The sequence below is a fragment of the Balaenoptera acutorostrata genome, chromosome 7, assembly GCF_949987535.1.
Source record: "Balaenoptera acutorostrata chromosome 7, mBalAcu1.1, whole genome shotgun sequence".
NCBI lineage: Eukaryota > Metazoa > Chordata > Mammalia > Artiodactyla > Balaenopteridae > Balaenoptera > Balaenoptera acutorostrata.
The window spans coordinates 101,515,445-101,531,379 of record NC_080070.1 but is presented as its reverse complement, the minus strand read 5'-3'; the positions used below and the strand labels follow the sequence as shown (position 1 = coordinate 101,531,379).

At 37.5% G+C, this 15,935-nt stretch overlaps 1 protein-coding gene across 5 annotated transcripts; it reads right to left on the bottom strand.

The window, feature by feature from the left end:
- Positions 1 to 343: 343 nt before the first annotated feature.
- On the bottom strand, positions 344 to 15,908 carry DUS4L (dihydrouridine synthase 4 like). 5 transcript variants are annotated; one of them, XM_028166156.2, is made up of 8 exons: positions 15,805 to 15,908; positions 15,225 to 15,324; positions 10,098 to 10,234; positions 6,420 to 6,541; positions 4,020 to 4,137; positions 2,841 to 2,963; positions 1,840 to 2,066; positions 344 to 1,142 (listed from the first exon to the last, which is right to left on the bottom strand). In XM_028166156.2, exons 3-8 carry the CDS (start codon positions 10,211 to 10,213, stop codon positions 883 to 885), a joined length of 966 nt encoding a protein of 321 aa, XP_028021957.1. In that variant the 5' UTR covers positions 10,214 to 10,234; positions 15,225 to 15,324; positions 15,805 to 15,908; the 3' UTR covers positions 344 to 882. The 5 variants fall into 5 exon arrangements, with proteins under 5 accessions (XP_028021957.1, XP_007180952.1, XP_007180953.1 ...); XM_007180890.2 differs by having other exon boundaries at positions 15,693 to 15,896; XM_007180891.2 differs by having other exon boundaries at positions 15,809 to 15,896.
- Between the last annotated feature and the right edge of the window lie 27 nt (positions 15,909 to 15,935).

The window sequence follows — 15,935 nt, the reverse complement described above, 5'->3', positions numbered from 1 at the left end:
CAAATACACAGCTGTCCCTTGGTATCTGTGGGGCATTGGTTCTAGGACTCTTGTGGGTACCAAAATTTGTGGATGCTCCAGTCCCATATACAAAGTGGTCTAGCACTGAGGGCTGACTGTGTAATCATCTCCAGATTAGCTACCAAATTTTTTATATTTAAGATGTGGGGGACAGAAATTAATATCATTTTACGTACAGGTATATTTACCAAGCTCTCAATCTTCTAAAGATTTAGAAGGCTCGAAATGTAACAAATTTAATGTCATTTAAAGAATTTCATGGAATCTTAGTTTTAAATTATAGAAAACATCACATCTAATTAACTTCTATTATATACAATTTAAAAGAAATACCTTGAGGTGTGTAATTCATGCATTAGGAAGTAGCAGTTTGATTTTCCAATTTGAACTTTTAATTTAAGCCCTGAATGCAATTCTATACAGAATTTCTTGTTCCTTTTCATTTTATACAGATGTTGGAATTTGTTCACACTTCTCTGCTCTTATTTTCATTTAAAACATACCTAATGTTAACTTACGGATACCATGAGTCATACTTTTAGTATCAAAATAAAAAGTTTTATTTATTTAAAAATGTTAAAAACATGATTCCTTTAAGAAAAAAATTCTTACAGTTTTAAATCCATAATAGGATTCAGAGCAATGTTTGTCAATGTTTGAACCACCTGGGGTCTTCTTTAACACTAAATTTTGGGTCCACCCTAGAGATTTACTGAATTAGAATCTCTGAGGATATGGTCTAGGAATGACTTTTAAAAATTCTGTCAGGGCATTGTTTTTATACTAATGTTTGAGAGCCACTGATTCAAAGTGAAAACCAAGATGTGACCCTGGGTGGTTTCACTAAAGACAGAAAATAATTTAGGAAGTCCAGTCAATCCCATAATGGTCTGTAAGGTAATCTAAGACTGCTGACGTGCTTGACAAAGCATTAAATATTCTTTTTTCCTGCCTCGAAGTTATCTTTTCCATCATGTACATTAAATGTTGATGGAAACACATATAAGGAGTTCCAAGTTCAAGAGCAATGTCAACCCAGTCCCAGATGCATTTCAGTGGGGTTTCCTCATATCCAGCAAATATGGCCGGGTTGGCCAAGAGTCCTCTTGCAACCATCACACCTACAAATTAAAGCACATCACGTTTGTCCACACATTAAGAACTCATGGTTATGGGGTCAAACTCAATGAAAGAAACTGAGAATATTCAAAAATAAAGTATTATTACAAGGTTTCACAATGCCTCTCTATTAGACTAATTCTTATTAAAGAATTCATTTTGATATTTTTTATAAACCAATTAAGTATAAATGAACTCACAAGACTTTTTTCTTATATTTTAAAGACTTCTACATTAAAAAATTAGTTTTCCGGATTTTTTTTAGAGTAAATCTGGATTGTCATGAATTGGGTTTGCTTGAAGTTTACCTGATACTCTCATCCAGCAATAGGTATCACAGGGCTTGGTATGCCAAAGTTGAAGGGGATAATGAAACTGCATAGCAGTCTGGGGTTTCTTTGCCTCCTATGACCACTCTTGGATTCACGAATTCTACAGGCTCTAGTGGTCAGTAACTGGATGAGATGGTGGCAGAGAATTAACTGAACTAATTTACCCCAATTAAAATAATCTGTTGTTTCTAAGTAGAAGGATTAACATCATTTTAGTAAATTGCTTGGCTTAAATTGGTAAAACAGGAAAATATGGCTCCATATGAAAGAAAAATAATGAAAATCACATTAACATTATTCTCCCACCCCCACTTTTTAATTTTTCTGCTAATTAAAAAACAAAAAAACTAAAGTAATTATTTCTTACCATCTGTCCCAGTAATATGCCACACATTTTCTGCTTCTTTTAAGCTTCTGATGTCTCCATTAGCAATTACAGGTATAGACATACTTTCCTTAATTATTTTAATGGCCTCATAGTGAACTGGCTGATGTCTTTCTTCAACAGTTCTTCCATGGACTGTAATCCAGGAAACCCCTGTCGCTTCAGCCTTTCGACAAAGATCTACAGTTCTTGTAAGGTCATCATGGATCCTATAATGTCAAAATCATATCTATCTTTTCACAGCGCACAAATCTTAATGCTAACATCAATAAACTAAATAGAAAAATATTTCATCTGTTACATTATTTAGTTTAGCTAAGCTATATCATATTATCACCACGTGCTGCTATCAGTGAGGGTTTTATTCAGGAATCAGTTCCCATTCAAGACCTTGAATTTAGCTATTTCACTATTGACAACAATAGGATGACAAATAACTTTTACCCAGTGCTCCTCTCTTTTGGCTTTGATAACTGAAAGATTCATCGAAGTACTATCACAGATTCATTGAAAGGTGCTATCTTAATATTTGCTGTGTATGCTCCAATCTGCAAGTGGGAGAATTATAATAATTTATCTTGAAATATGTTTTTAACCTGTCACCAAAAGACTAATTTTTAGTTTATTTTCTTTTCACTGAAATTTTAGTGCAAATATCATTCCTATTTTCTACTCTTGGTATCAGGAATGTTTCTTAGCATTAGTTAATTAAATAGTACATGGAAAAAGTTGTTTCTCTTGGGAGAGATTTTTTAATAATAAAGGGATATTTTAATTTTTCTTAAAAAATACGAAGAAGAAATTGTTTTGGATTATACATAGAAATTATGGTATCTATTCATTTACTAAATGTTTTAACATTTTTATATACTAGATGCCTACTTACTAAGAGTAGACATCTCCACACCTTCAGACAAAAGGAATATTCTTTTATTTCCTTAGTAATGGACTATCTTGTCAGTAGATTAAAATATTATCTTTACCTTATTTTAATAGATACTGAAAATCTGGGGTTTTCCACTTGATTTCTTACTTGTTTCACCATGTCTCGAACAAGCTCTGGATTGTTTATTAAGCAAGCTCCATAACCTTCTGCCAATGCCCACCTTCATAAAGTAAACACAAAAACAAATAAATTGTTATCAGCTGGAAGAGAAGATACAATTCTAAAAGCACAGTAAGTGCATTTATTATTTCTCTACCTAGCAACCTGGAATGGAACCAGATTTTTAAAATTCATAGATCCAACATTTCTAAGTGTATCGAGATTAGGAAAACATGTTCCCAGATCAAGAAATACTTAGGGGAAATGGTTTTCACTGGCAAGTGAGAAAATTAAAGTTCATTCAACCAAAACAGATTTAAGTATTTGTAATTGCAATTACTTCAGATTTTTTAAATTCCAAATTTGATGTTTATTGTACATAACAAGAGGTTTTATTAATCTTAAGAGTAGAAAGATATTTTTGGCTTACAGCATTCCAATACCACTAAACAGCTTACTGAACTCTCCTAATGAGTATTCAAATATATCTAATCTGATTTGGATTATGCTATACATAAAACCTCGATCTTATTCTTTGAACACATTTTGAATTATTCACAGATAATCTAGTATTGTGCCAGGAAGGTAGGGATATTATCGTCAAAATAAGTACATCCTATCAACACCCAGTTACTCAGACTCAACCAAATAACTATGGTATAGGAAGAAAAGGTAATTATAAGAAGGTTTTCTTATAATTGAAATTAAGTAAGAGAAAACAAGTGATCTCCCAAATCATAGAATCATAGTGTTTAGAGCAAGTATGTCTGACATAGCAGTAAAAATACATTTTAGGGATTGCCATAAACATCAGTCTCACATAATTACTTATGGATGAGGTTCAAGGCAGATCCACACATAAAAAAAATTCTAGTGGTGAGGTGAGACAAAAACTTGTCAAGGGTCTATATATTGTTGTAGCCATCAGAAAATATCTTTGCATGTATGTTTCTAAATAATATTTCCTTATTTTTTCTTGCTTCTTATTTACAGCCCAAGTTCTTTATCTCTATTTTCCTTACTTTTTAATTTTTGGAATACCAGAATGATAGTTTACCATGTTCACATAGTTTTTCCTAATCTTTCTGAAAATTCTTCCAACTTCTTTGAGCTTTACCTCTGAGGACAACCACAGTTAATGTCTATTCCATTCGCATAAGGACAGACTATACGAGCAGCATCAGATAAAATTCTTGCATCATTAGCAGCAAACTGAACAATCAATGGGCAATCACCTGATAAAACGAATAGCTCAACATTAAAATTCACAGAAACACACACACACGTACACGAGATACCAAATTCTAATGTCTGTACAGGATAAAGTAACAATAACTATTTTTAGCCTAAGAAGCATCTGTTCAAACAAGATAGCATTAAAATAATTTAAAATATTTTAAATTACATGCAATTTAGATTTGGTACAAATTCAAATAGTAAAAAATTAGGTAAAATGAAAAGTACAACACTCTTGCCAAACAGACCCCTTTCCCAAAGGTGGGAATTAGCTTACTGCATTCTAGAACAATTTTATGAATACCTATAAAATTTAAGCAAATGTGAACATTCTATGTACGTTGCTATCCACATTGTGTTTTCCCCTGGATGTATCTGGGACCTGTATTCAGACCTATTTTCCTCTTTTTAGTGGCGTATTCCACTGTGATGAATGGACCATAGATTATTTTTCATTTGTGGCTCTTGCAAACAATGCTGCGATGAAGATACTCCATGTACATGCTTTTGTGAGTATATTCATGAAGTAAATTCCTAGGAGTATAACTGCTGGGCAGGCATCTAACATTTTGAAAGATATTACAAAATCTTCTTTCAAGAGTTTACCGATATAGATATACACCAATGTGGATGACAGTTTTGATTTCCTTACAACTTATCGTACACTGTATACCCAACAGCATATTTTTTTATTTGTAGCCTTTCTCTCCATATTCTTTGCGTAGTTCTCTATGTACAATTTTTCTTTTAGTTGCTCCTTTTTTCTTATTATTTAAATAAAAAAAAACAAAGAAATTAGCTCTGCTATCTATCATAAACATCAAAAATATTATAAATATTTTCCCCAGTTTTTCATTTGTCTTGAGAATATCTGTGCTCTTTTTTTATATATAAAAGTCTAAATTTTAACATAGCCAAATGTATCAGAGCTATCCTAGGTTTTAAAGGACACATTTTTCTCATCTTTGGGTGTTATAAATTCTGAATAGATGTATTTTAACTTTTCTAAAGTTTTTTTTGAGGACTACCTGTATGAGATTCACTGGTGTTAACCAAAATGCAGATTTCTGGGTATCGCTCTAGTTCTACTGACTCAGAATTTCTATGGCAATCCACTGATTTACAGGATTATCTAAGGGATAGGAGAATTTGCTTTTTCCTGAGGATGTAGGTAGGGTGCTTTCTCCTTTGTAACTCAAGAGAGTTATAAAATTTCAATCTAACAACCATTTATTGGTCAAATATATTTTCAATGCTGTGGTAGAAGCTGAGGATACAAATCAACAAGAAAGAATTCCAACCCTCAAGAAGCCCATAGTCTAGTGGGAGAGACAGGCATGTGAGAAGGAAATTACAGCACAGTAGGATTAAGTACAACAAAAAGCCAGGGCTTACGAGACAGGACATGAATGGAGGGTGATTAGGCAAGTTCCTTGGTCACAGTTTTAGAGCATTAAGAAGCACGAACTGTCCTTTCCCAGGGGGATAGGGATACGGGGATAGGCCTGACTAAGAAGGACATTCTAGGTAGAGAAGTGTGAGAGATTAGGGCATGTTCAGGGACTTAAAATAACAGTATTTTGAAGAATAAAGTTGGTGGGCCATGGAACTACTACTACATCAACTGATGGAAGATAAAGCTGCAGAAGACGTATTCAGAGGCCAGATCATGAAGAACTTTCTGTATTATCCACACGTGCTGGAATTTTACTCTTTATATCAGTGGCTCTCAATCTTTAGCAAGCTCAGAATCACCTGGAGAGCTTTTTAAAACACAGATTGCCCGACACATACCCAGAGTTTCAGATTCAGTAGGCCTGCGGTGGAGTCTGGAATTTCCATTTCTAACAAGTTTTCAGATAATGCTGATGTTAAGTGGTCTGGGAAATCACGCTTTGAGAACCACTGTTTTAGGCGATGAGAGGTCTAAGGAAGATTGTGAGCAGGGAGAAGAAGTGATCAAATTTACATTTTAGAGAGGTTACTTGGGGCTGTCTGGAGGGTAGTTTGGAATGGGATAAGACTGGAGGCAATGAGATAGGAATCTAACCTAATAGGCTAGGTGAGAGAATGGGGCTGACTAAAACTTCGATATATTATCCATAGTTTACAGGGTACTGAATAAAAACATATTGTAAAAAACTTATAAAAACCATAAGAAACTGAAAGATTTTAAAATAAAATCTCCAAATTGTGTTGTCTCTGATTAGACAAGAGTGTTGAGTTTTGTTGTTTTGTTTTTAAAGTTTTACAAAGGCAGCAAACTCTAGCTTTCACATACCTTGGTTTGTGGTAAATTCACTGTCTCTGGCTTTTATAGATCTGATAAAATCAGCAGCAACTATCATTGGCGTATAGCACAGATCGCAACTGTATTTTCTTACCAGTGTTCTAAAAGCCAACCTGAGAGCATATAAAACTTTAATTAGGCATTTAGAAAGCACCATAATCAGAGTTTAATTTAGTCAATTATTAAATATTTAATATTTATTAGAGAAAAGTTCTGCCTATGGGAAAGTGCAGTAGATGTACTCTTCCCTATTCCTCCTGCTTAGTATAACTAAAAACTCTGGATATCATATAGAAAACAAACGTAAGGAAACTCTGAAAGGTGGCGAGAAGAGAGCAGGCAGGCTAGTGACCTTGAACAGGACCTAAGGAACGACAATGGTGAGTTCCCTGGGTTTTCTTTTTGCCTCAACTATCCCAGATTTGAACCTGAAGAAGCTGGCAACCTGGAAATAGCAATGGGTGCAGACAAAAACAGCCCCAGCAAAAACCTACTCTCTCTAGCCAAAGCACCAAGAAAGGGGCAGCCTAGCAAGCTTTTAAATAATAATGGCTCTACTCCAGCCCAACACCAGAGAAAAAACTGTGGCCCTCACCTCCACAAGTGAAGGTCGAGTGGGGAGCTTACACTTGTACCGTTCCAAAGCTGTCACAAAGTTCTCCAACACCCCTCCACGGTGGTGTTAGAGAAGGCCAGGTAGGGAGCTGGGACTTTAATCCCTGCCGGCCAGTAACAAGGAGGGTATCAGTGGAGACCATGTGGGGAGCCTGGAATTCCACACCAACCCTGCAGCAGTGAGGTGCCCTTCTCCCTTCCTCTGGGAGTAGTGTTAGAGAACGCTTAGTGAAGAGCCAGGACTTTCATCATTGCCCAGCAGTTACCAGGCTACCCCCTGCATGGGGAGCTGGAACTCTCACCCCTGCTCAGCAGTAATGAGGAGCCTTGTGACCCCGGGGTGTCAAAGGAGACCAAGTGGAAAACCTAGGCTTCTTCCTCCACCTGAGAGTAATGAGGTGGTGCTTTCTCATCCTTCCCCTGCTGTGGTGGTGTCAGAAAAAGCTAGTTAAAACAGAAGTTTCAATATTCAGAATCAATCACTGTAATCCATCATATTAACAGGCTAAAGAAAAAAAAAAATCACATGATTGTATCAATTGATGCAGAAAAAGCACTGGACAAAACAGCATTCATGACTTAAAAAAAAAGCCTCGGGGCTTCCCTAGTGGCGCAGTGGTTGAGAATCTGCCTGCCAATGCAGGGGACACGGGTTCGAGCCCTGGCCTGGGAAGATCCCACATGCCGCGGAGCGGCTGGGCCCGTGAGCCACAATTGCTGAGCCTGCGCGTCTGGAGCCTGTGCTCCGCAGCAAGAGAGGCCGCGATGGTGAGAGGCCCGCGCACCGCGATGAAGAGTGGCCCCCGCTTGCCGCAGCTGGAGAGAGCCCTCGCACAGAAACGAAGACCCAACACAACCAAAAAATAAAAATAAAAAATAAAAAAAAAGCCTCTCAGAAAAACGGGAATAGAGGGAACTTTCTCAACCTGATAAAGAACATCCACAAAAAATTCTACACTTAATATTATATTAGGATTTTTATGTATACTTTCCGTAAGATCTTATGGAAAAACCCAAATGAACTTTTTGGCCAACCCAATTATAGGTGAAAGAATACTTTCCCCCCAGATCAAGAACAAGGGAAAGATGTCTGCTCTCATCACTCTTACTCAGTACAGTGCTGCAACTTCTAGTCAGTGCAATAAGGCATGAAAAAGAAACAAAAGGCATCTGATGGAAAGGAAGAAGTAAAACTATCTCTACTTGCAGATGACATGATTGTCTACTTAGATAATCCTAAGGAATTTGTAAGAGGGATGTCCTAGAACCAATAAGTAAACATAGCAAGTTCACATAATGTAAGATCAACACACAAAAAGCAATTTTACTTCTATACACCAGCAATGAACACATGGACACTGAAATTAAAAGTACCATAACTGAGTGTAAGCCTTACAAAATATGTACAGAATTTGTACGCTGAAAACTATACGACACTGATGAAAGAAATCAAAGAAGATCTAAATAAATGGAGAGACATACCGTGTTCATGAGGAGACTCAACACAGTAGGGAATTCAGTTCTCCCCAAATTGATATGCATTTTTCATACAATTCTTATGGAAAATCCAGCAGGATTTTTTTGTAGGTATAGAAAAGATCATCCTAAAAGTTATTTGGAAAGGCAAAGGAACTAGAATAGCTAAAACAATTTTGAAAAAGAAAAGTGGGATTTATTAAGTTTATTTAATTTCAAGACATTATACAGCTACAGTAATCAAGACTGTGTGGTATTGGTAGAGGGACAGACATATAGATCAATGGATTAGAACAGAGAATGCAGAAGAAGAACCATACAAACATGCTCAACTGAGTTTTGATGAAAATGCAAAAGTAATTCAATAGTGGAAAGATAGCCTTTTCAACAAATGGTGCTGGAGTAATTAGACATCCACAGGCAAAAAAACAAAAACAAAAACAAACAAACCTCAGCCTAAGTCTCACACTTACACAGATATTAATTAAAAATTATGAACTTAAATGTAAACCATAAACTAAAAGACTTTTAGAAAAAACATAGGACAAAATCTTTAATATCTAGAGCTACATAAAAATTTCTTATACTTGACAACAAAAGCACAATTTGCAAAAGGAAAAATTGATAAAATGGACTTCATCATTAAATAAAAACTTTTGCTCTGCTAAAGCCCCTGTTAAGAGGATGAAAAGACAGGCTACATGCTAGGAGAACACATATGCAAGCCACATATCTGACAAGAGTAGTATCTAGTATAGAGAATTCTCAAAACTCCAGAGTAAACACAACAGCAACAACAAAAAACCAAACAATCTGATTCAAAAATGGGCAAAGGGCTAGAAGAGACATTGTGCCAAAGAAGATATACAAATAGCCAATGAGCACATGAAAAGATGCTCAACATCACTAGAAAAATACAAATAAAAACCACAATGAGATAATTCACATCCATTAGGATGGCTATTAAAACAACAAAAAACCCCTGGAAGACAACAAGTGTTGATGAGAACGCTGAGAGACTAAACTCTTGTGTACTGCTGGTAGGAATATAAAATGGTGTAGCTGCTATGGAAAATAGCAGGGCAATTCCTCAAAAATTAAAAATAGATTTGTCATATGATCTAGCAATTCCACCTCTGGGCATATACCACAAAGAATGAAAGCAAGGTCTCAAAAAGATATTTATATATCCATGTTCACAGAAGCATTATTCCCAAGAGTCAAAAGATGGAAGCAACTCAAGCTGGGATGAATGGATAAACAAAATGTAGTTTATACATACAATGGAATATTATTCAGCCTTAAAAAGGAAGGAAGTTCTGATACATGGTACAACATGGGTGAACCTCGAGGATATTATGCTCAGTGAAATAAGCCAGTCTCAAAAAGACAAATACTGTCTGACCACTTAGATCATATACATACCAGGCAGTTGGCAGCATGAGGACTCCAGCCCGGATCCTGGTCCCAAAGCTAGGCGTTTGAAGATCCCATGTGGTGGGGTGGTCTTACTTTTAAGAAGTCAGAGCATAAAAAGGAAATCACACCTAAGCTCATTAACCATTTAACAATACTTACTTTGAATATCGCACCATTGGGGCGCAGACTTTTACCAGCTGCCCAGAATGAAGCATTTCTATTGGATCTTTTTTTCTTTCTTGACATGTTGTGGTTTGCATGCAGTCACTCTTCATAAATACAGATTTGTTTCAAATCTGAAAAAGATAATCAGTTTGCGTAGAGAAAAGGCACTTTCACTTGATGAATCCCATCATTCTTACAATTTCAATTGCCAAGAACACGTATTTTTCATCAGGTTTGTGGGCTTAGGAATCTTTTTAGCTTCTTTTCACAGTATCAAATGGGATACTACTGAATTCTGCCTCTATTTATAAATCACAGATAGTTTTCAGCACACTGTGCAATTATGACGTTTATATTCTGTACAAATTACCCTTGTTCAAGTCAAACACTAACAGTTTTGAATTCTATACTTAACCCACTATTGTAACATTTTCTGCTCAAATTTATAAATGCTCAGGATGTGGAAAACCACAAGATATCTTCCTAGGATACATATTACGATTTTCCATGTTACTTTTTAGATTTTCCATTTTACTTTGTTTGGCATTGATTAACCAACAAATTTGATTTGAATCATTTCGTATATAGTACTGTGTATGTCTGGCACTTCGAAATACCTTGTTTTATCCAGGAAAGTTAAATGGCAGTAACAGAACAACTTTAAGTAGTTAGCATTTCAAAAGATGTACTGGTTTATTTATTTATTTAACATCTTTATTGGAGTATAATTGCTTTACAATGTTGTGTTAGTTTCTGCTGTATAACCAAGTGAATCAGCTATATGTATACATATATCCCCATAATCCCTCCCTCTTGCGTCTCCCTCCCATCCTCCCTATCCCACCCCTCTAGGTGGTCACAAAACACCGAGCTGATCTCCCTGTATATAAGAATATGTTTATTCTTATGCTCAAATCCTATTCTTTTTATTTGAATCAGAAGGCAAACAAACCTTTAATTATTATTTTTAAGCATTTAAATGTTTCATGAACATCGTTTCATGAAAATCTCAATTGTAATCACATAATTGCATAGTAAATCACTATTATACCCAAAGAGGGACAAGTGATTAAATTAGGTAATTCCTGTGTTTTATAGTTGCTATACTGTACTTAAAATCCTATCATTTCATAGTGTTGGCTGCTTTCCATATTCCAATTTTGGCCTTACCAACTTAAAAACAAATATGGGCCAACTGTAGAAAGGTCTAATTGCTCCACATGCAATTTTTTGCCTGGCTAATCCTGAAAGTACTGTTATAACCTAAATATAAACCAATAATTTCAATTTCCTTAGGTAGAATGTACAGGTGGAATAAAATAAGCTAGTTTTGGGCTTCCCTGGTGGCGCAGTGGTTGAGATTCTGCCTGCCAATGCAGGGGACGCGGGTTCGAGCCCTGGTCTGGGAAGATCCCACATGCCGCGGAGCTACTAGGCCCATGAGCCACAGCTACTGAGCCTGCGCGTCTGGAGCCCATGCTCCGCAACGGGAGAGGCCGCGACAGTGAGAGGCCCGCACACCGTGATGAAGAGTGGCCCCCGCTTGCCACAGCTAGAGGAAGACCTCGCACAGAAACGAAGACCCAACACAGCCAAAAATAAAATAAATAAATTAAAAAAATAAAAAATAAAAAATAAAAAGGGGTTTGCTAACGTTTAAAAAAAAAAAGATAAGCTAGTTTTACTGATCACTGTTCATCACTTTATCACTGTTATTGTTTGACTTAATAAAAATTTATAGTTACTAGCTTATTTTTTTAAACAAAAATTCATGATTAGAAAGATGTAAGCCACCTACATAGGTAAAGTATAAAGCAAAAGAAAGGTAGTTGCCTTTTCATGAATCAAACCTGTCTCATCTCCCTTGCATTCCAGACCCTGGTTATGCCATCACCATCCATCCCTACGCACTCAAGTCAGAAACTTGGGGCTTGTCCTTCACTCTCCATCTCCTGCAGGTGTGCCAACTAAGTGGTACCTTTAATTAAACCTTGAGCCCATTTTCACTGGCTCACAGTCTCTGTACTCATAATCCCCCATCCTGATGACTCTGACAATCTTCTCGGAATCCCAGTTGATCTTGTTTTTATTCATTCAACAAATATCAAGTTTCTGCTACATGTTGGGAACACAGATGAAAATATATTTTCTGTGTCCTTGAAAATGTATTAGACAAACTTACACAACACAATCATGCTAATACACACACTCAAACACAATTTAAGCACTGTAGAAATAACTGTCTAGAGAAGTGAGGGAAGTCAACGAAGGATGAAGGAAATCTTGAGCTGACACTACATGGGAGATGGGGAAGTGTCCAGTTACAGAGAACACGTATAAAGCCACAGCAGCATGAAAATGCTTGATGTTTTCAGTGAACCATTAACAACAGTTCAGCATTACTTGAGTTGTAACTAGACTAGAAAGGGCATGAGAGGGCCTATACACCAGGTTAAGATATTTTAGATTTTAAACTGTAGGGCCTTGGTTCTCAGCCATTTTTCCTCCTCTGTGGGTGATTTTTACATATGCACTCAACATGTTAACTTGTGCAAATGACATACTTCCCTGGGCATATATTTTTGTGTAAGTTGTTTGTCTCTCCTTGTATACTAGTTGTAATTGAAAAATTTTAGCAGAGAAATGACATGGTCAGATTTCTGATTCAGAAAGATTTTGATGGAGGGGTTAGGGTTATTGGTATAATATCAATAAGGAGGCCACTTTAGTAGACCAAGCCGTGCATAATGAGTATCTGACCTGGGACTCCAGGAATGAGGATAGAGGAAAGGGAACACATTTAGGAGCTATTTAGAAATAAAAATAAACTAGCAAGACATTTAGGAGGTGGAAATCACCTGATGACAGCACGTGTTGTGTAATAAGAAAGAATTCTAGGATGATGTGTACACTTTTGGCTTTAGAGACTGGGCGGATGGCCATTCCAATCAGTGAGACAGAGAACTAGAAGGAGGAACAGGCTTTGGGAGGGAAATGAGTCCACACTTGGGCACATTGAAGTTGAGGTGCTCAGGGGATTTCCAGGTGGTGATGCCTCGTAACTGGTTATATAGATATGGTACTAAAGAAAAAGCTAGAGATAAGTCTTTAACCTTTAGGTAATATGTTGAAACTAAAAACATGGACAAAGTACTTATGGATGCCATATCTTGTAGAAATCCTTAGAAGCACCAACATTTAAGTAAAAGGGGGGAAAAAAAGAATGTAAAGGAGACAGAGAGATGAACTCTGGAGCTGGGAGGAATAAATCTGAAACGTGATATTCAAAAGTTAAGAGAGGGAATAGTATTACGAAGGAGGGAGGGGATAAACATCTTAAACGTCACGGAAGAGTTAAGTAAAGAGTAAAAAGTGTCCAATGGCAACTAGGTCATTGTGACTTTAGCAAGAATAATTTCACTCTTATTCATTCTTTTGTTGCTGTTGTTAAAATAATTTTTATTGTTCTTCTTCCTGCTGGTTATGCAGGCAGCCACAAGTGGTGCATACATGAGAGCTTTCCCTTCAGGGCTTCATGACTCGACTTTAAATGAAGTTTTCTTTATTTTCACATTTCCCTCTTTTGATCAAGATCTTTCCTCACAAGCATTGCTGATCGAGTCAGGTTGTCCATATTTAGTGGGTTTTGTCCCTTGGTACCAGGAAGAGCGTTTCCTGATTGTCATGTCCCACGTCAGAGGGAAAATGCATACCGACTGGAAACCACTGAAGCCACGTTTGAGTAACAAGGAGGAGCATGAGGAAGAACACTCAGGAATTTCCCATCTAAAGTCTATATTCCATCTAGGTTGTAAGCACTGGAGATCATCTTGAAGCACTGAGCTAGAGTCACCCTATTGGGTAAGCTGTTTCTACAAACGTTTAACAGGCAACAAATACAGAGCTTAAAAATAATTATGCAAAAACAGTAATTATGCAAGGCAGAGTTAAAAGTAATATGACAAGTCCAGTTTGTATGATGGTACCCAGCTAAATAGATCAAAAGACCATAGAGTATCAAGGGGAATTTGTTGTAACCAGTGCACTGTTCCCTGACCTTGTGTAACTGAACTTCTACCTCTCCAGAGGTATTTATCCATGTGCAACAGGTGGTACTTATTCATTCTTGTAGTCCCAGTACATGGCACAAAGAAGGCCTCCCTTAATACATATTTGCTGAATGAATAAATCAGTAGTTCTTAATCTTGGTTGTATATTAGAATGATCTGGTGAGATTTTAGGAAGCAGGATGCCCAAACCATACCCCAGAGCAATTACATGTGAATCTCTGGGCATAGGATGCAAGCATCAGTGGTTGTTAAAGCTCTCCAGGTGATTTTAATGGGCAGCCAAGCTTGGGAATAAACAAATCAACATCCTCCAAAGCACCTGGTAATACTGTTTGTTTAAATGGGTTTCTACCTACCTATTAGCTCCTTTGGGATAAGACAGGGATTGAGTCTAATGTTTGTACACTCATGCTGGTACATATAGTAGAGACTAAAAACTCTTCATTGAATGAATGAATATTGTGCAACTTTTCTGAAAATTTTCAATGTAAAAGCCAGGGAAGGAAAAACAATCTAAAATTCAAAGATAATGCTTATTCATCATTAATATTAAAAAATTATTAAAGTCAAATTTTGTGTATTATAGATAATGAAACCTAATGTGAATCTCAGCACACTGTCCTTGGCAATTTGTGAGACCTCCACTGAGAATATTCAATCCTATTCACACCGTGATTGAAATCAAAGTATATTAGGGAAGAACCTCTGTGACAAAGAGAAAGCATAATGCAGTGTACTGAGACATACTTGAGTTGTTACGAGCATCTAATATGTTCGAAAGGCGTTTGGCACAGCTAAGTACTACTATCACATTCTCGAAAATCCGTTAGCTGAATCAAGAAAAACTTTAGCTCTGGCACTGGGAAAAATAGGTTCCCTGCGTACATACTTACTGTACACGAAGGAAAAGTTAACGTTTCTTTTTACGTTAGAAATGCTTAACCTTCTTGCACACGTGTGGTTGACCTGTTAACTTACTAGTATTTATCGTGGGAGAAATACAGGTGAATACTGCCGATGTAACAGCGGAGAAGATATAACGGGAACTAACCTGATGATTTTACAGCTCCAATACTGTTAGTTGAGAGATGAAAAATCCATCAATTTGTAACAAGTAAAAGTCTGGCGTCGCCCAGGACACGTGGCTGAAACTAAGCGGTAGAAAAAGCCTAAGGTCACTGTCTCATGGGAGGGTAGGCAGAGACTGAGTCCCACTTATCTATTCCTGGTTCAGTCTTCCTACTTAACCGACTCTCGGCTCTCCCTAATTCTCCCCACTTTCATCCCTGGCAACTTTCCTCGCCAAGCTTTTCCCGCCTGCCTTTATCCCAAGAACGCGAAGCAAGGTATGTGATAGATACAGGTGGGTAGCTATTAACGCCCGCCAGCTGTGCTTGTGGCGTGCACACGAAGCTACCAGAAACCTCCGTTCTCTTCTAGTGCCTCCATCGAGAGGTCCCATTCTCAGGTTAAATACTTGCTTTAGAGGTGAGCGCTGCGGCCACGTTCCGGCGCTCACCTTCTCTTCCGCCCAGGGAACGCCGCCCGCCCCAGGAGTGCGGCGGGACGCGGAAGAAAGCGCCGGCCCCACGACCTCGGCTTCCCTGGTGCGCTGGGCCCTCAGCGCCCACCTACTCTGAGCCCCCACGCCGCTCCCAGACAGGATCGGTCCACCAGCTGCAGCAGAATGCAATCTCCAGAACAGCAGGGAGCCGCGGGCTGGGCGGAGCTGGCGGCGCCGGGATTCTGCGTCATGACCTGG